At 47.3% G+C, this 19,385-nt stretch overlaps 6 protein-coding genes across 6 annotated transcripts; 1 reads left to right on the top strand and 5 right to left on the bottom strand.

The window, feature by feature from the left end:
- Positions 1 to 721: 721 nt before the first annotated feature.
- On the bottom strand, positions 722 to 1,014 carry N7520_007034 (uncharacterized protein; the record flags this gene model as incomplete). Its single annotated transcript, XM_057140968.1, has 2 exons — positions 722 to 831; positions 900 to 1,014. The coding sequence occupies 2 exons, from the start codon at positions 1,012 to 1,014 to the stop codon at positions 722 to 724; spliced, it is 225 nt and encodes a 74-aa protein (XP_056994974.1).
- A 1,632-nt stretch (positions 1,015 to 2,646) lies between these two features.
- Positions 2,647 to 4,094, bottom strand: N7520_007033 (bifunctional ornithine acetyltransferase/N-acetylglutamate synthase; the record flags this gene model as incomplete). The annotated part of the gene is made up of 2 exons (XM_057140967.1): positions 2,647 to 3,574; positions 3,637 to 4,094. The coding sequence occupies 2 exons, from the start codon at positions 4,092 to 4,094 to the stop codon at positions 2,647 to 2,649; spliced, it is 1,386 nt and encodes a 461-aa protein (XP_056994973.1).
- An 814-nt stretch (positions 4,095 to 4,908) lies between these two features.
- Positions 4,909 to 6,588, top strand: N7520_007032 (origin recognition complex subunit 2; the record flags this gene model as incomplete). Its single annotated transcript, XM_057140966.1, has 1 exon — positions 4,909 to 6,588. One exon carries the CDS (start codon positions 4,909 to 4,911, stop codon positions 6,586 to 6,588), a length of 1,680 nt encoding a protein of 559 aa, XP_056994972.1.
- A 186-nt stretch (positions 6,589 to 6,774) lies between these two features.
- On the bottom strand, positions 6,775 to 7,390 carry N7520_007031 (uncharacterized protein; the record flags this gene model as incomplete). The annotated part of the gene is made up of 2 exons (XM_057140965.1): positions 6,775 to 6,927; positions 7,019 to 7,390. 2 exons carry the CDS (start codon positions 7,388 to 7,390, stop codon positions 6,775 to 6,777), a joined length of 525 nt encoding a protein of 174 aa, XP_056994971.1.
- A 3,175-nt stretch (positions 7,391 to 10,565) lies between these two features.
- On the bottom strand, positions 10,566 to 11,636 carry N7520_007030 (uncharacterized protein; the record flags this gene model as incomplete). The annotated part of the gene is made up of 3 exons (XM_057140964.1): positions 10,566 to 11,330; positions 11,378 to 11,494; positions 11,550 to 11,636. The coding sequence occupies 3 exons, from the start codon at positions 11,634 to 11,636 to the stop codon at positions 10,566 to 10,568; spliced, it is 969 nt and encodes a 322-aa protein (XP_056994970.1).
- A 2,161-nt stretch (positions 11,637 to 13,797) lies between these two features.
- N7520_007029 (uncharacterized protein) lies at positions 13,798 to 18,302 on the bottom strand (the record flags this gene model as incomplete). Its single annotated transcript, XM_057140963.1, has 3 exons — positions 13,798 to 16,957; positions 17,024 to 17,133; positions 17,184 to 18,302. The coding sequence occupies 3 exons, from the start codon at positions 18,300 to 18,302 to the stop codon at positions 13,798 to 13,800; spliced, it is 4,389 nt and encodes a 1,462-aa protein (XP_056994969.1).
- Positions 18,303 to 19,385: the final 1,083 nt, after the last annotated feature.

Below are 19,385 nucleotides of genomic sequence, written 5' to 3'. Positions count from 1 at the left end.
TACCTAGATATAAATAATTTTCTGCAGGGCTCAAGGCGCAATTTAGTCCCGAGATCGATTGATCGTCCGCCTGGCTTCTGCAATTGCATTGTCGAGCCCAGGCCTATTAGACAAGGTTATCCAGGCAAAGCAGCCGAAAGTGGACCACGACGAGAAGTTTCCATGAGGGAGCAGGATATGACTGAAGCTGCTAGTCCTCTCGTTGTATGCTTCCAAGCCTCATTTCATTTAAAGCATTTGTTCAAATGGCTGGTGCTGCTACCGAATCTTCTCCTCAATCTCCGATCTGCTCGATATGGGAGATCTCACTATTTGCCTTGCATAAGCTATAGATTTGAAAACTGTCAAAGTCATTTGTGTTTTTCGTAATACCGGTGACATTTTAAGCCCGGAATTCATCGACCCCAATTTTGGAAAGTAATCCATTGCTCCGCAACGGGTGGACGTGGTTGAGTCAATCAGAAACGATTTTATGAGATAAGTCACTTCTATTTAATGGGAAAATCCTCCCACTGCTCAGAGCTATTACTAGGAGACTGTATGTCAAATAATAATCCATTCTTCTCTCATGACCGCTAGTACAAATTTGTGCCATGTCAATGAACAAAACGGCTAATCATTACCGTTACCAAAGCGAATTTCTAGGCCAGCTAGCACATTCGCTTCTCTATCACAGCCAATAATAACGGAACTGCTTGTCGAGAATGTAACATTCTCATAGCTAGTTGTCGTCTTCACTGTCGCTGTCGCTGTCGCTATCGTCGTTGCTATCATCGATATCTCTGTGGGTATCTTTGACGGCTTTCTTCGCCTCCTTGAAGAGAAGGCTTCCTAAACACAAATTGTTAGCTCATTTTCAAGATTGATTTGTCTGCTGCCTAATGGCATAGTAAACCTACCAAGCCAGGGTTCCGCAACGGGGGCCGGGACGGGAGCAGCCTCGGGAGCAGGGATGGCAGCGGCGGTGGCCATGGTGAAGAAAGCGGAGACGGCGAGAACACTGAAGACCTGCATTGTGGCGGATGGAAGTTGATTTGAAGCTTGGAGCTTTGGAAGTCGAAAGAGTTGATAGATGGATTGGTGGATTGGATTGAATTGTATTGTGTTGACGGAGAATGGATTTACGAACAATTGATCTCTGATTTATATTATTTCTGTATGAAATCCGCCCCACGAAGCTCTAGCTCAGGGTTTTGATTGTATTACGAGTTTAGGAAGTTGTTTATTCTTTTGGGGTCTAGTTGGATGGCAAGTATCAATATAGGAAGTATGTAGTACGTATACCCCTGTCCAAATGTCTGGCCACCTTCGATTTGATTTGATTTTTAGATACTAAAATGACTAAATCAACCAGCTTTTGACTATAATTATCGCAATGAGTTCATAAGACCAGACTTTAAAATGCTTACGCCCTCTCAGGCCCCTTTTAGGCCGATGGCCCCCACAACTCCGTCAATATGCCCCGGCGATAACATTGGAAACACCAACTATGCTGTGCCAACCTAATAATCAGACTTGGCAGAAGTATCTTGAATATGTCTCTCCCTTTCATTAGATAGACTAGAAACACCTGGGCAGGCCATGCCCTTCCAATTCACTGCATGTGATATCGCAGAGATGAATATGGAGGAATTAAAGATTATGCCCAATCGAGTTAGATGGGAGTACGCTAGTTGCACCCAAGTTGCACCCTAACAATACTTGCGTAACTCCGAACTAGAATAGACTAGCTTCTAAACATTCACGTCCTCGATTTGCCTTTCTAATGAACCACTACAAATTTGCATCAACAGAAATCAAATACTTTCATTTATATGACTGAAGCAAATTATGTAGTCATCGTAAGCTTTCTCCACATAAGTGACTGCATAAAAGGTATAAATTTGGGCTTATTAAAGATCAGCAATAATCCGGTTATCACTTCCCCGCAAATAAGCCCTAGCCCCCAAGCCAGAGTGGATAACACCAATGTATCTTAAACCAATATTCCGTCCTACGACCTAGCAAGCTAGCGCATGGGGTATTCAGAACAGCTGACATCAAGGTCATGGTGGAGTTTTGGTCCACGTGCCTAAGAGTGGCGCGATGATTCGAGAACGACCTCATTGTTTTCCCCATTCTGATGAACACCACCGCGTCGCTATCATCAATGACGAACACACTCGTCCTTGTTTGGCATCCGCTACCGAGATTCATAATGTCGCATTTACCTACGATACGCTTTACGGACTACTTAAAGCCTGGCGACTGAGAGTATGGGCATCAAGCTGACTTGGTGTGTGAACCAAGGCCCTACGACTAGTACTTACTACGAAGATTCGGATGGAAATGGTATTGAGACTCAGGTTGATGATTCTAATGCCGTTGAGGGGGCGAATGAGTTCACGACTTCTAAGCTTTTCCAGGAATTCCCATTCGGATTGATAATGATCTGGATGAGATGCTGCCAGTCAAAAGATGGTACGGATAAGAGGGTCTTAAAAAAGGGTAGAGATGTACCTGCAGTAGTGTAAGGAGGGAGATAAAATTGTGTTGAAATGTACATATTTTTCTCTTCAGGTCAATAATACTATCAAAGTGTTCCACTTTTGCTTCATCCTCGTATGGAATATTCCAACTCGCTAAACATACAGACGTCTTCATATTTTAGGTACGGTAGTCACCGTTGATAGTCACATACTCGTGACTGAAATCGCAGAACCAGTAGACAGCATCCTCACCACCACATCCAGCAGCACCCTTCTCACCACCACCGAGGTCAACCTCGATCTCCAAGTCTTCATTCTGCAGGATTGCGCTAGCACGCTCCTCATCAACAGTCTCAGGCTCGCCGTTGACCAGCAACTTAAGAATAGGGCTACCGTCAACGGGACGGAAGCTGACAGAGGTACGCTCGGGAACAACAACACCATCGGCCACACCCTGAGTGTAGCCCACAGCACAGAGAATACGACCCCAGTTGGCATCACGGCCGTACAGCGCAGTCTTAACAAGCGGAGAGCGGGCAATGGTAGAAGCGATCTGGCGCGCGGACTCGTAGTCGGAAGAGTTGCGCACACGAACGGTCACGAACTTGGTCGCGCCCTCGCCGTCGCGGACGACGAGCTGAGAGAGCTGCTGCGCAAAGTCTGTGAACACGGTCTGCAGAGCCTGGTAGTCAGCGCTGGGCTCCGACGAGGGTGCGCGTACGATCTCGCCACCGGCGGCACCGTTGGCAAGGACTGCGATAGTGTCGTTGGTGCTAGTGTCACCGTCGATGGAGATCGAATTGAAGGAGCGAGAGATGGCGTGCTTGAGGATTGACTGCAGGGCTGCGGGCTCAACGGCGGCGTCTGTGCAGAGGACACCAAGCAGGGTGGCCATGTTTGGGTGGATCATACCGGCGCCCTTGGTCATTCCGGCGAGACGGTAGATACGGTCTGGGGATGAGGGCAAAGTGAATTCACGAGATAGCAGCTTCGGGAAGGTATCGGTGGTGCAAATCGCGCGAGCAGTGCTTAGCCAGGCATCGTGTGACGAGTCGAGGTTGGCATGGGCAGTTGGAATGCGATCCAGGATTTTGCTGATGGGCAGTCTGACGGTATGTTAGTACATTATTCTGGTCCAATGTACGATCTGTTCTAAGGAAACACCTACCTCTGTCCGATCACACCGGTACTCATCACCAATGAGCTATCCTTCTCAGCTCCACTGCATTCGTCCACTGTCTGACCCATCTTGACCGCATCTTCCAGTCCACCCTTTCCTGTCACAGCATTGGCACATCCAGAGTTGATAACCACAGCCCGAATGCCCTCGCCCTTACGACTGCGCAATGTCTGACGGCTGACCTGCACTGGCGCAGCCTGGAATTTGTTGGTGGTGAATACGGCGGCGGCGGAGCACGGAGTCTCCGATGCAATAAGCGCAAGGTCAGGGAATCGGGTGTTGGATGCCTTGACACCAACATGGGTTCCGGAGACCAAGAATCCCTGGGGGTAGGTGCCCGAGCTAGGGATGTAGCGCTGCTTGGAGGCGGGAATGGCCATATCCAGTGGTGCGGAGTAGCACCGGACCTGGCCCTTGAGCATGCGGGCAAGGTTGCTAACCGCCATTGTGGCGGTTTGGGACTGAGGAACCATGTGTCTGAGGAGTAGAATATAAGACTGTTTCACAGAGATATAGTCAGCTCACTTGACTTATACAATTCTTCGCGATGAGCCAGAGCTGAATGAGTCAAACCTACTGTGGGAACCTTGAAAAGCTACCCGCTCCGAGACCGGGAAGTGATAGCGCGGTATGAGCCCACCACTCAGCTGATAAGAAATTATCAAGTTCAACCGCAATCGCAGATCGCGTGAAACAAGAAAGAGTATAAGAGAATGGTTGAGGTTGAAGGAAAGAGGGATTTACGGTCAAGATTATCTGCAGTGCTCACATGACTTTATCTCTTTTTGATCTAGTCAAACCCATGGAGCGAGTAGATTAACATGTCGGTAGCTAAAAATTATATTGAATATCCATGAAATGATCAGCTACTAGAAACCACTCACCAAATGAATAGTAATTGGGGGAAAATTATATCGCTCAAGTACAATTACAAGTCCGGAGTACAACATGTGCAGATAACGCCTGAGGCGGAGCCGGAGAAAACCCACTGCGCGGTTAACAACTTTGATCTCCACAGTTCTCGACCCTTTCAAAGGTTCGAAGGAAAGCGATCCAATTCAATCAGTTATCACATTCCAACCGTCGATCCTTTACCTGCCACTAAATCTAAACCATTCAACACTGAGACAACTCTGGGAGGGTAAAAAAGCCAAGCCTCCCCTTGCATCGCGTCCCTGTTGTACATTCTCCGGATCTGATGGTACTGTTGATTCCTTCTCCCCTTGGCCTCTCCCAAAATTGCAAGCTGACTCGCTCACCATGAAGCGCAAGCTTTCGGATTCTGGTCTGGAAAATGACCACCCCGCAGGCTCGACCCCGAAAAGGCCGCGGACAACTCGAGTGCAGGCCAATGGCGCCTTGAACGGCCACGCGCCGAACCAGTCACCTCCGCACGGCGATGCTACCGATGACGTTCCTCCAGTTCTATCTACTCCCAAAAAGGCCAATGGAGCCGCGCCCACACCGTTGAAGGAATCAGGGCTGAAGACGCCCACCCATAAATCCAAGGCTCGGAACTTGTTTGCGACTCCGACAAAACCCAAAACCCCCGCCGCTGGGACCCCGGCTCGATTGAAAATTGCCGATCGATCTGCGAAGAAGAAGAGCGCGAGGGTATTGTTTGAACACGATGAAGATGCTGAATGGGATGGGTCGGAACAACTGGCTGAGGAGATTCTCCAAGACGAGGAACCAGAAAAGGCTACCGAGCCTGCGGCGGAAAGCATTGAGGACGATGGCGCAGAGAAGCCAAAGGGCAAGGATGCGAAGGCTCCTAAGCGTCGAGCCGGTCGACCTAAGGGTGCAAAGAATAAACGATCACCAACACCAGAAGGCGAACTGCCCCCACACGAACGATATTTCTTCCAGAACCGTGCAGGCACTATCAAAACATCCAACACCACCTTAAACAAGGTGCCATTGTTAACCCATGAGGAATACTTTGAGAAGCTGGGACAATCCGTGGACCCTTGTCAAGAGGAGAAGGAATACTTACTTTCATTGCATCATCGATCATTCCCGCAATGGAATTTCGAGTTCGAAGAAGGGTTCAACGTCTGTTTGTTTGGCTATGGATCGAAGCGCAAGCTTGTACAACAATTTGCCGACTGGATCTATCATCGTTCGCCGTCAAAAAACCCACCCATTGTGATCGTCAATGGTTACACTCCTGGTATTTCAATTCGATCCATCTTTGCAATGATTGCATCAGCACTACTTGGTGAAGACCTACCATCCAAACTGGGTGCACAGCCAACTGAGGTGCTGGAGCTCGTCCAGTCAGCATTGAAAAACCGACCCGCCGAAGAAGGGCCCGTTACAGTCTTGATTAACTCGGTCGACGCTCCGCCATTGCGAAGGGCAGCTAACCAAGCTCTACTCGCTCGTCTAGCGGCTACACCACGTATTCGTCTTCTTCTCACCGCTGATACTCCCAATTTCACAGCAATGTGGGATATTAGTCTGCGTGATCAGTTAAATATAGTCTTCCATGACGGGACTACTTTTACTCCTTTTACTGTCGAATCAGATGTCGTGGAAGAAGTGAACTCTTTACTTGGTCGTAAGGGCCAACGTGCCGGCGGCAAGGATGGTGTTGGTTTCGTCCTGAAGAGTCTTCCCGAGAATGCACGCAACCTGTATCGCCTCCTACTCACAGAAGTGATCACTCTGCTGGACGATGGCCATCAGTCCGACGATGAAGGTGGAAATGGCGGTGAACTGAATGATGAAAGAGGGATTGAATTCCGCCTACTGTACCAAAAGGCAACGGAGGAATTCATCGCGTCCTCCGAAATGATGTTCCGCACTCTGCTGAAAGAATTCCACGATCACCAAATGATCACATCACGCATGGATCCCAGCGGCATGGAGATCTTAGGTGTGCCACTCTCCCGCGATGAAATGGAAGGCGTGTTGGAGGATCTGGTGCTCGGATAAAGTTTCCCTTGCCGGGAGTGTTGAATAGATCGCGGATGTCATGATACCCCTGTACGAAATATACTATGTACCAACTTGCATTGGGTGCAGTGTCTAGTGTCCAGTAGCCATAGCCCTAGAACACGAACGAGGTGGTCAAGGTAGTCACCTCGAACCAGTTTCTATGTACATAAATATGGGCAGCTTTTAGAACTGCGCAAACGCCGCAAGCGCCATCATAGTTCCGAAACTAACCTTGAAGGGACGGTGCGAGCTCACAGCTGCCTGCACATCAACCTTCTTAACAAGCTTCTGGATACGCTCCAGAGGCAGGATGTTGTAACCCTTCGACGCAGCCCACTGGAATGAAGAAAGAACAATCAGTGAGCATTCCAATACGCCTAGGTAAAACCTCGCAATTCAAGAGCCAAATCAAAGGAATAAAACATACCTCAATGAACACAATACCCATACCCAGTACAACAACCAGCACCCGCGAGAAAGCCCTCAATCCAACACCAGCAACAAGACCCAAAACACTCCCCATGCTAATCTGCCGCATATTATCTGGCGACAGGAACGCAGCCTTTGCTTTCTCGGCAATTCCTGTCCGACCCTGCTTCTGCAGAAGAGGGTGGTCAGACTTGACAGCCCAGTTAGAGTCGGCATTTGCCTGTGACTCGGTGTGACTGGGCGCACTGTATTGGCATTGGAGGGGGGCTGCGCGGAAGGGAGAGAGGGGATGGAGAGTTGCGGCGGAGAGACCGATGCCGAGGCCTAGACCTAGGCGCAAAATTGGAGGGGAGAAGAGTTGGAAGGCCATTTTGAATTGATATGGGAGATTCAGTGATTAATGGGATGATTGAGCTTGACTCAAGTTCCAAGGTATTTGTTGAAGGGAGAGCTTGAGCTTAGTGTTGTCTCCTGGGGTGGTTTAGATGCCGCGTGATGTCATAGGTGGTCACCGTGCTTGTGGGGCGTATGGGGATTGGCTACACTATGATACGTTCCTCATGAACGATGCTAGTCCTAACTAGGATTTCTTGTCAGATTTGTGGCCTAAGGCAAATACATTTCAGGGGTGGTGTCTATAGAGCTATGTAGCCTCTCCACTCTCTGCTTCTTCCCAAAAAACCAATTTGTCTAACAACTGCCCCTGGATTTCGGCTATCACAAGATGTGAGCAAAATTGCCGTAGCTTATTATAAAGTCGGCAAGACCAGGATTCGGATTCGAAGATACAATCCATGGATTCGGTACTAAACAGAGCAGAAAGCGAGCATCCTCTGTTGCCTCTGTCTTTCTGAATTGTGGCTCGCAATCAGAGATGACTGACAAGGGCTGCGCTTTAACGCCACGAAAGACTGCTCAAACAGACGGATAGTGACGTAAAAGCCTGCCTCTCCGAATATGCCAGCATGGATTGGACTTTGGGCAAACCGCTTCTAGGAAAGGGAAAATAGGATTCAAGGTGGACATTGAAAAGCCTAGCATATGTGTATAGTTGGTAATGTACGCCTCTGATATAGAATAAGATCAATAAAGACTAACCATCTGTGCAGATGGTTAGTCTTTTACATCCAAGTCACTGACATCATGCTTCACGCTTCTAGCTCCGACATCCACAAATCTCAAGTCTGGTAAGCATCTGGCTTTTGAGTCCGTGCTGTCACATCCAAGTCACTAACTTCCTATTCTACGCGCATAGCTCCAACTTCCACACATCTCACGTCTGGTGTGTAAGTATGTTAACGTTTCTGATTGTTCCTACTCAATACATATGTAGCTTTCTCTATACCTACTAGCTTGAGTATATTATGATGTTCTACTTCTAATACTATGATTCTTGAATATATCTTAACAGTCTGTATTATTATTCTATTCAATATAATTTTTGAACATAACATTTGTATATAACAATAACATATGAGATTAATACTAATTCTCGAAGAATACTATATTGAATATTATATCATATCCTAATTTATAGGATGTATCAAAATCATGGTTTCAGATACCACTCAAATCAAAATAGGATTTTCGAATACAAACAAATACAAAAGGATAAGTTTGAATATATGTGAATATGAAAGATGAACTTTAAATATAGGTGAATATAAAATAGGATATTTAGATAGAGTGAAATCCTATATCTTAAAGAAAACTATTTTATGAAAAGATATGTTATAACTTAGAAATTTTTGAGATACGTTATCTTCTAAAATTTTATGAGAATATGGTATTAAAAAATTCCAATTTCCGCCACTGTGGGCGGTAGAAGGCTTTAAGCATGATTAATTCTAATAACCCCTCTTCATCGAGACACTGTAAGAGTGCATCATCAATAGAAGTTTGCAAATTGGAGTTCATTAATTTCATAAGGTAGCAGCGACTGCAAAGGCTCTAAACATATATTAGTTGTCATATGAATATAAGGGATTCAATCTTCTTTCTTGCCGCTCCTGAATGTCCCTGAGAACTGATTATATCCACCATCTGCTATAACACGTAAAGCCCGAGGTTTTCCCTGGTATAGCCGAAAAGGCTGCATGTGCTCTTCAGAGAATGTATATGACGCGAAGAAATCATATAGAACAGTAACGTAAAAGTCACCGGGGAGTCGAAAGTGCCAATCATGGACATCTCCATGGGTTATCCCAATCCGATGCAGAGCATTCAGGCGACAAATTCGATCTTCCAGCAATAAAACCACTCCTGTTTGAATTGACTTAGAAGTGTCGTTTCCGAAGAATGATCACATAGCATTTGAAGGATATTCGAAAAGCTCCCAGATGGTTGATCGACATCTTCACTAAGAAAACATCAAGAGCTAAAGTTCGGCTTTATAGCCTCAAGCACAGCTTTGCTTCTCATTTTCGCAGTCTGCGATAGGCGGATACGACAAAGCTGCATTGCGGCGTTCTCGTCGGTATAGTTAGGAAACTAGAATCTGATCAATTTGGACTACGTGTACGTATACCTATTATCATAACTTACAACCTTGCCGATGTATTTTCTGTGGCCATTAATCCGAAGCCAAAACATCTGTATGGCGTTCCCATCTGGTTTTCTCAATGGTTCTAATTAGCCCAGTCAGGACCCTAGTTTCCAGTAATTATCTGCAGCACAGAAAGGTCGGAAGTTTTGCGGTCAGGTTCAATGATTTATAGAATATCTGGACGGCTACCAGTGAAAAATAAGGTCGTCCAAGCGTCCCCTTCCTCCATGATAAACGGGCTCAAGCACTCAGAAAATTTGAGAATAGGGAGAAGCCCTGCGCTAAGTTCTGAAGCTAATTACAGAAATAGGAAGTCAAAAAATATGTTCAAGTCGATAATAACAATTTGTCTCCTTACATGAGAGCTACGCGACATATGTGCTTACTGCGATACCAGTGCGACTACTATCTCAGATGATGGTGATAGATTGACAGAAACTCATTATCCCAGGGATTTCTGGATCTTCAAATATCACGAAGTAGTAGTTAATGAAGACAAAAGGACCTTCAGTAACTCATATTTCTTCTACGGTGCCTTCTTCCACGAAGAAAATATCATTAGAGCCAAAGTCTGAGCTAAGTCACACGAGGTGACTGAAGAGGTTGATGCAAGCGATTCAGATCTCCATCCTCATGATTTGGGCCATTTCACGCTTGGTGAACAAATTAGGCGTACCCATAATACCAATGGGAGCAGCCCAGGGACTGTGACATACGAAGATACCGATGATACCTTTTTATTTTTTTGGGATCTCTCAAAGAACGTGGCGGGGCCGAGGACTACAGATATGAGAAATCGGAGTCAATCAGCGGGAGAGAGAAGGGATCTTAGAGCTATGATAGGAGAATTAGATGTTTTATCTATAAATTTCCTGGAATCCATTAAAATAATTGTTGATTAGAGAAATTGTTCAATTGACTCAGGTATACGTGCTTCCCTGAAACCGAATTGGTCCCGAATCAGACGGTAAATCGTAGCCCCAGGCTCTAACAGATATGACTAACAGCCTGCTAATAAAGCTTTGGCCGAATTGATTAGGTTCCCACTGTATTTGGCAATGAATAAAACCTCTTTGCACTTGTTGTCCTTACATTGAGCCCCAAATTTTTTGCATGCTGTGTCTTCTTTCAATCCTCCACAGTCCGCGTCGGTTTTGCACTGCTGATCTTCGACCTGGTCTAAGTTCACGCAATCGCCTTTCTCTTCACCAGGTCCCTTGTAACATAGTCGATTATATCCCTCACAGTCTTGGCTTGAGTTGCAAAGGTGCCCTACCTCTCCTTTCTTGGGCTCTGGTGCGCAATAGCGGGCCGGGCCATAACCCCTGAAATTGCGCACACACTCCAAATTGAGCTCAGGGTCCGCCTTGCAGTCGGCCGCAGTTTTACAAGAATCACCGAGGCTGTGATAGATTGTCGAGTTGAGTGCACAGTACCCATCATAGCATCGATTAGACCAGCATGCCTCTGGTCGTACTGCGCCGTGCGCGCTTATGCAAGGCCCACCCCAGCCATTCTTGGCTTCACAGGTTCCTGTATCCGTACTGTTCCAAGCACAGTATGCCATGGTATGGGAGCAGACATCCTCGTCCGATTTGAAACACTGTTTTCCCAGTCCACCGCCGGAAACACATTTTTTGTCTTCACAGTACAGGTTGTTGCCTGCACAGCCTAGACCAATGTCAAGATCACAGGCGTGCCCGAGTTCGTCATCCAACTTTGGAGCGTTTTCGCCCTTCTCAAGGCAGATACCTTGACACAGACTCTTGTATCCAGCGCATGATACCGGTTTAGCGCAATTAAGTGACATACATTGTGCATTTTTAGAACAGTATGCACGGTTTCCCAATGGTCCCGGCTTGAGCATGCATAGGCCTGTTTCAGTGGAGCAATATTGACCTTTGGGGCAGACCTCAGGCCTGCATCTCCCTATCTTTTCTCGCTTAGCTAGTCCTACTCGATGTATTTTCACAAAGGCTCTTACCGGTTCAGGTGATATCTTCTCTGCTGAAGGCGCTGAAAAGACAGAGGTAGCCAGGAAGGCGATAATGATGGGAATGAAATTCTTCATGATGGTATGATGAAGCAAGATTCCAAGGAAAAAGTTTGTTGTAAGCCCAGGTCTAATGAATGAACGAAGTTGATTGTGAACACATTAAAATAACTAATGAAGGTTGAAATGATTGTGGCCGTCAATGTTACCTTACGAGAGGGTCAATCCTCATTTATTTATATCTAAAACCACCTCTACCATACAGTTGAATGGAGTAAGGCGCCGTAGCAGATCTTCACATGACTCTCCTGTAAGGATTCAATAATTTGCCTGTACTACAGGACGATCCTTTGACGAAAACATCCGATCAGTGGAACCTTTCAGCCCTTGGCTCATGAGCCATAAGAGAAATCATCTATTTCTTCTAAGTGCTCCGTAAGGATGTCTTGATTAGATCTCAGCTCAAGTTCTTAGACTTGGAAAATACATGTATAAAAAAAAGCAAGTCTGTCAATAATTGGTAGATCTCATGCAGGTACATAGTAGTGTTGTGTTATATAAGCTACAGTGGAGTTGATCTCCACGTTTCCCACTCAGCTTTTCCTTCATGCACGTATGATCGCACTCGAATCCCCACCTTTGTTGGTGCATCTATAGGTAGAGTAAAGCATGGGGACCTTAAATAACCACATTATCTGCTCTATTGAAGACTTAGTTTATCAGCCCCGCACAGACTCTAGAAATAGGATTCTTATCCAGGTACTTGAATATTCATACCCGTGATCAGTATTCGACAAGTGGCCTTGTTCTACAGAGGTCAACTTAACAGGAACTCTGATCGCGACGAATTTAGGATTAAATGATGGGCCCGGAGGTCAGTGCAGGGAAAAGATTGACTATCTCAGCCAAGGGGGAAGAAGCAAATATCAACTAAGTAGGGTTGACTCAATGGTTTCAACAGGGGACCTGAGGGGCGGATCGGTTGGGAGGGGATGTAAAGAAAGGCAAACATTCTCGTATTTCAGAGATTGGCTAGAGTCGCGTAAACAAACCCCTTGTGTATTCTGTTCTTGTATTCTATTCTTCTGAATCTGTCCGCTGTAGTCAGGTGCATGATCGACATATCGAAAACGCCGAGCTTGACCCCGACGCTAATCTTTGGTGGCATGATTTCTCATGTTTCACTAATCAGCAAGATCGCGGGGATTTTATTACCATATCGTCATTAAATTCAACCAGAAGTATTGATCGATGAAATATTACGTGCCCTACAGTTGATAAGAATTGAGGCTATGGGAAATTTCTGAGCAGCGGCCTCCAAGGCTGTGATTAGACTAAAACGATACTATGTATGTCTGTCAACTGGTAGATCGAGTTCCTGCACCCTGCCGCTGGTATACAAATTTGTTTTGGCATACCAATGACAATGAACGGTAAGTGGCAAGTAAGCGTAGAGAGGAGCCCTTGCCCTGCGAGATATTGACTTTCCATCAACCTGAGATATGCATCACATAATCTGTTGGTGATCCCGATACTTTATAGAGGTGTGTAGTTCTATGAGGACTGCGTGTTCTTAGACGTAAGGCGAGGCGGTAGAAAAGTAAATTTCCGGGTGACACCAACTGGGGCGAATTTTCGTGTGGAAAAATAACAAATTTGGAAGCTAAGGTTGTATGTGAAGATAATTTTTTGTAAAAAAAAAAAAACAAAAAAAAAAGTTGATGGGGCGAGCCGGGATTGAACCGGCGACCTCACGATTGACTTGTGTCAGACTGTAGTGAACTTCAGTCGTGCGCTCTCCCAACTGAGCTATCACCCCTTGATTATGTAAATGTGACACATTTGAGTTATATAAAGTACTCTCCTTCTCTTGCTCACAATTGCCGCAGGTTTGTTTCAGTGCCATCGGTGTTATCCTGGAAGTATATGCTTAATTTTCAATAAATTCCGTGTTTCATGTGTAAAATTCAAAACAGAAAACCGCCCAGTCTTTCAATGCATACAGGAACGCCGTCACACGCCCATATTACGTCCAAAAAGGTCTCAAGAAACGGGAATAATCAAATGCAATCTCCTCTAACACCAGCCCAAAAGGGGGGGTATCTGCATATGCAAAAGCCAAGGCCTGCCTCGTGTAGATGAACTAAGAAAGAAAAAGGAAAAGAAAAGAAAAGAAAAGAAAGGACAATTGAAGCGATCGCCAAAATTAAGTAGAAAAAGAAAGAAAGAAAGAAAGACATCATGCAATAGAGTCAAATTCCTCCCGTTCACGAAGCCGGTTGCGAGCGAGAACATCTCCCCCACTAGCAGACAACTGCATCCAGTGCAGTGCGAGACACATACTCTGCGGATCCGATTTCGAGTCCTTACCACGCATATACATCATCTCAGCCTTAAAGGTATCACGAGGCCGAGTAAGCGGTAACGTCACACGAGGAAGTAGCTCAGGATGCGTAAGGTAAAGTATGGCAAGTTCACGCTGAGCAACAGGATTACCCTCTTTGGCGGTAATGAACCACAACGCAGCGGCATCTTCAATAGCATGACCGGGTCGTGGATAGAAGTCCGGACCGGGGAGCGGGTGACGGCGCATGAGTTCTTGGGAGACAATACGATCTGCGATCTCAACCATGCTGTGGCAGACTTCGTCTTTGAGACTTAGTGCTGCGAGGCCGAATTGTAGGAATGCTGTTCCTCGGTCGCTCTTGTTTAGCTGATCTGCTGGGACGAATGCGGAGATGAATTGAAGATCTCGGAAGAGGGTTTTTGGCTTTACTTCGAGGATTAGGTCGCGAAGGGTAGATACGATTCTGTCTTCGGAGGGAGAGAAAAATGCTGATTGGCGTGAGCCGCAAGTGACGGACTCCGGTGGGGAGGGGATGGACGGTCCAGCGTCCTGGGTGGCTTTCGGCAGTTGTGGCTCCGAGAAGCTGTGGCGCGAGGGTCTCTGGTGTGGCCTGTGGCCATTATTCCGTCCCCTCTCTGCCTCGGTGGGTACTTCGCAGCGGTTAGAATTTGTAGCGTTTCCGTCTTGGCACGAAATCAGTGAGGCTACAACCAGTGACCGCAGGTCTCGTAATGCATTAAGTTTGACGAATGGGTTGCCATGTCTCGAAAACACCTCAATCAGTCGATGGAAGACTGCTTTGTATGAGAAAGCGGAGTGTTCCTCCTCCTGAGCGGATTCCCGATTGACAGTTGAAGGCTCGGAGTTGGAGGTTTTACGCATGGGCAACCTGGGAGTATCGAGAGACCTGCTCCGTCGACTCCCAGATGGTCGTCGCTCATCACGTAGATGCTGAGACCGTTCGTCATAGTCTGCGTAGAACTTCTGCACGGCAGCGCTTTTCTGCATCTGCACCCTAATACGAGCCTGGTTGAGGGTATCTGAGAACCAGGCGTCTGTCTCACTGCCACAGCTCCAAACGGGGGAGCCCAAGTCGCTGAGCAGAAGGCTAATGAGTGTCTGGCGCAGGTTTTCCATGAATTCAGTCTTCCCCTGGGTCTTACGCTCAGTATGACGAGGTTGTCGAGTTGCAGTCTCGCTAAACATGGAAGGAGGGCGAGAGTATACGCTGGAAACACTAGTTGCATATACATGGTGGCGTTGTGGACCAGACCAGAACGTACTGAATGTGTCACCAGTTGAGGTGGACGCAGCACGGCCCGGGGAGCCACCGATAGAGCTGACGTCAATAGAGGGCATGTCTCGCTGGGGTCGCCATTTGTCTGAAAGTAAACTCTGGATGGAAGATTTCCGATCGAGGGACGGGATGTCTTGGGAAGTTCTTGAGGATGTGTCATGGCTAGGGAGGTTGTATCCATGCATATATGAAGTATACATTGGATCTTCGCTCGTGGTCGTTGAAGGACGTGGTGTGGTAGGCATAGATAGTCCGGGAAAAGAGCGAGTGCCGGAGCCCTCATATTTCGCCCGTTCCTTTTGGAAAAGTTCACTTGCCCACAACACTGGTGTTTCTGCCATGGTCTCACCCACGAGACGATTGATGCTAGTCTGCACTTCATAGCAGAATCGATGGATTCGCTCTTCGCCTTTGCAAAAGTTCTCGATGCCATTATGCGATAGCCATTTGCAAGTCAGCTCGACTTGCTCATCAGATAGCTTCTTGGGACCACCCTGACTGGTTGGTGCCTTCATGATGTTCATCACTTGTAGCTCAGGTTTCTGGAATATGGAACCACCCAATGATCGAGCTGCACTGCGAGATCTCGACTCTTCAGGTATGTCAACCAGCGGTCGCGCAGACATGTTCTTAAGAGCCATGGCAACATGTCTGGCTTCTTCGTACCTCATAGAGTTTTTAACGTCGGTCATGTACCACATCTTGTTTCGCACTTTAGATATGGTGGCCATAAGATCCTTCACCTGAGTTTGCAACCGGCGCAAACTGTGATCCAGGGAAACAAAGTCCGTTTCACAACGCTCGACCACGGCCCGTGATTTTCTCAAGGAGCGAATGCAAGAGTCGTGCATCGGGCCAAGAATCCATGAATCGTCTGTAATATCCAGGGAGCCGGAAAGTCGTCCCTGTCGAAGTTGGCGTGATGCATTCCACCAATAATGAGCCCCAACGAAGTCGGAATCATTGGTAGTTGAAGCCATTGCTTGGTTGAAGCGTTGCTTCAATGACATGTTGGCAAGCTGTTGAGATTTTGAAGATCGATCGTAATCATCAGAATCATAAAGATGGCTCTCCCTAACTAGACGGAGGATGGCAGTTTGAAGCGCCTCGTAATTTTCCTCCAGGCCTAGATTGGTAGACAGGGTATCATCATCACTCTCAATAGCAGATGCTTTCAAAGATCCAGGTTCAGAGGCAGGAAGTAAGCTCCAGGTGAGGTCATGACCATCTTTAGAAACAGAAAAGCTTGTCCAGTGCTCATCAGACGGATGTTCCAATTTCGAGCGTTCACTAGGTTCATCCAGATCCGTCAGCTCGAAGCGGATCCGAGCAGCGGTTTGACTCAGTTCAGTCTCAGGGACAGAGGCTATAGATGACTCCATTGAGAAAATAGATCCACTTTGTGATGAGGGCCGCGGGCTTGTATCAAAGCTCGAACGGTAGAAGCCAGATTCAACCGGTTCTGGACGGGCTTTATATGTAGGCGAAAGACTGGAAGACCAAGGTGGAATACCGGTGGAAGCTGGACTGGAATGGAATGGAGAAAAAGTTTGTGGGAAAAGAGCGTCTAATAATGTGAGTACGTCGGTGGCGGATAACAAGAGGAAAGTCGATGAGGAGTTGCGGCGGCTAAGATCGGTCGCGGACGAAGACAAGTCAACCGTTGAAGTCTTGGGAGTGACTGCGCTCTCGAATTTGCCCAGCATGCTGATCACACGCTCCTTGATAGAGGGACGCAAGACGGAGAAATTGTGCCTTCCATATGTCAGCCCGATCAACAAAAATTAGATTGATAATGGTATGCACGTCCGGAATACTCACATGGAGCGCAACACAGCATAGACTTGAGAGTATGCTCGCATGCCGACTTGGTTAAGCAGTCTGTCGCGCGCATCCTTACGAATATGAAAATCGAGCAACAATCCGTGTGTCTGCAAAAAGTAAGGTTAACACTATTCGCCACAGAAATCAAAACTCATACCTCAGGATAAGTCAAGGCACCGTAAAGGAATTTGGGAAAGAACCATTGGAGGAACAAGTACTCGAGAAAGCGGCTGCGGATGTCAGGGTTATCGATTTTCCTGAGGACTGCCTTGGCAAACTGCAGGACTGCACGGGGGAAACCACCATCTGGATCATCGAGCACGCAGAATAGGTCATTAACGGCAGAAGCAAAGAACTCCTCGGCGACGTCAGTTCGCAAAGGATCCGAAGTCTGGGAAGCAAAGTCCGATCCAACAGGGGTGTCATGTTCCAATAGAAAAGCTCCGGTTTGCAAGATATCCATAAGGTAAAGCTCAAATTTATGACGGGCTTTCCAGTTGCTGCCAGTGGCCCAGGAAGAAAGGATCTGACTGATCAAGGGGTAAAATCTGTTGCTTCCATGGGATATTAATTGAGCACAAACTGAGGACCAAACATCCACGCGCAACCGGGCCTCAGGTGTCTCAGGTTCCAAAGGTGCGGCATAAATGTTAGAAAGCAAGATGGATAGCGGATCGGTCCTTTCAAAGGCGTACGCGTGGTCCTTGAACGGAGCGAACTGGGCCGTGGTTCGACTATAGTATTGAGTCCGGCGGGAAGAAGAAGGGAAAGCCGGGTCGCCACCATCCAATGCGGTTGCTGGCGCCGTAAACGCAGCCAGCTGGGCCGAGGTAAAGCTGCGTAAACGGTCGACCAAGAACTGCGAGTCAGAGCGAGCCAAGCGCAAAATCTCCAGCAAGTCCACCCGGGACTGGGGACTTAATTGGTGAAAGAAATCCGAGGAATGGTCCAAATCGGCATCCGGGGATAGGTCACGGTCGTCCGAGGAATGGGGATCCTCCCGAGCGTTGGAACAGGACTCCTGAAGATCATAGAGCATATGATATAGGGCGATGAAATTGGCCTTGTCATCATGTTTGAGAGCCTCAACAAGGCCACGCTGAACGGTATTTCCAATACGGATCATGCGCGCAGAAACCCCGATGGATACCTTGGTCGCGCGCAAACGCCGTTCTAGTCGCTTCCTCTGGATTTGTTTCCGTTGGCTTTGACGATACCGGGTGGCAAAATCCTCAAAGGACACCTGGGGGACATCTTCCTTGGGGCTCGCAGACATGGCTGGTACAAGTGAATCGCGCGGGGATTCAGATACGATATCGACCATTAACCTGGGACTGGCACGGGCCGATCCACCCAACTCACCTGGCCCCACGTTTTGTTCCGCCTCGGAGACAGACGATAACACGGGGGATATAGTCGCAGAAGGCGACGCTGAAGGAGAAGGAGGAAGAGGCACCGATGCGGCATCAGCGCAACACGACAGATCACATGGTGGATCAATCTGGAGAACGGGAATCCGCAGTGCTGCAAGTGGAGATTAGATTGGGACCAAATCAGGCACCGAAAGGTCAATCAAATAGCAAATAGCAGATAACGGGCGGTTGGTTTGTTGGTGATCGCCCAACAAATGAAAGAAAAACGCACTGATTTGAGACGCTAGCGAGGACGAATAATCCTCTGGTTGGTCCATATTGTCTGGACTCGCGCCAGAGGGTGGAGTGCACAGTCGCTCGATGCCCCTGGCCGTAGGCGGATCCTTATCGCATGGCTCTATCGCGGGGCAGGGAGCCGGATGTCCACCACACACCCGGTCGGTGGAATAAGAGGAGTGGTCCAGGATGGAAGATATAGTAGAGAGGGAGAGAGGAGGAGAAGAAATCAAAAGGAGGGGGTTAGGGAAAGGAAAAGAAAGTTATAAAAACCACGTTATTATTTGAGTCAAGAGAACGAAGCGATCGCGACTCGAAATGGTCAGTTGCAGCAGAATAAATTTGTCTCGGAGTTCAAAAGTTCAAGTATGAAAAGTATGAAGTACTTCAGTTACTTCAACCAGTTGCTGCAAGGGGGGTAAACTACAGTACATTGGTCGCGAGTACCGAGTACACGGACAACGATGCGCTGGCAATGCATGCAGGAGTGAGGTGGACACTCTTAACAAGGTATTTGATTCGCTCGTCACCCTCCTTGCCAAGCGGAGTCAGCTTTTTGCTGTCCGTGACCAGTAGTGGAAAATGTCATTTTTTTCCATGATCACAGAGAGAGAGAGAAAAATACTGGTAATACACTATAAGTCATATAACAGAAAGACTGATCCTCTTTGGTATATTAATGGGGTACCACCTGTGGTATGTTAAGAAAA

Source organism: Penicillium odoratum (assembly GCF_028828045.1).
Source record: "Penicillium odoratum strain IBT 22623 chromosome Unknown utg000005l_segment0_segment0, whole genome shotgun sequence".
Taxonomy (NCBI): domain Eukaryota; kingdom Fungi; phylum Ascomycota; class Eurotiomycetes; order Eurotiales; family Aspergillaceae; genus Penicillium; species Penicillium odoratum.
This window is presented reverse-complemented; position numbering and strand designations above follow the sequence as displayed.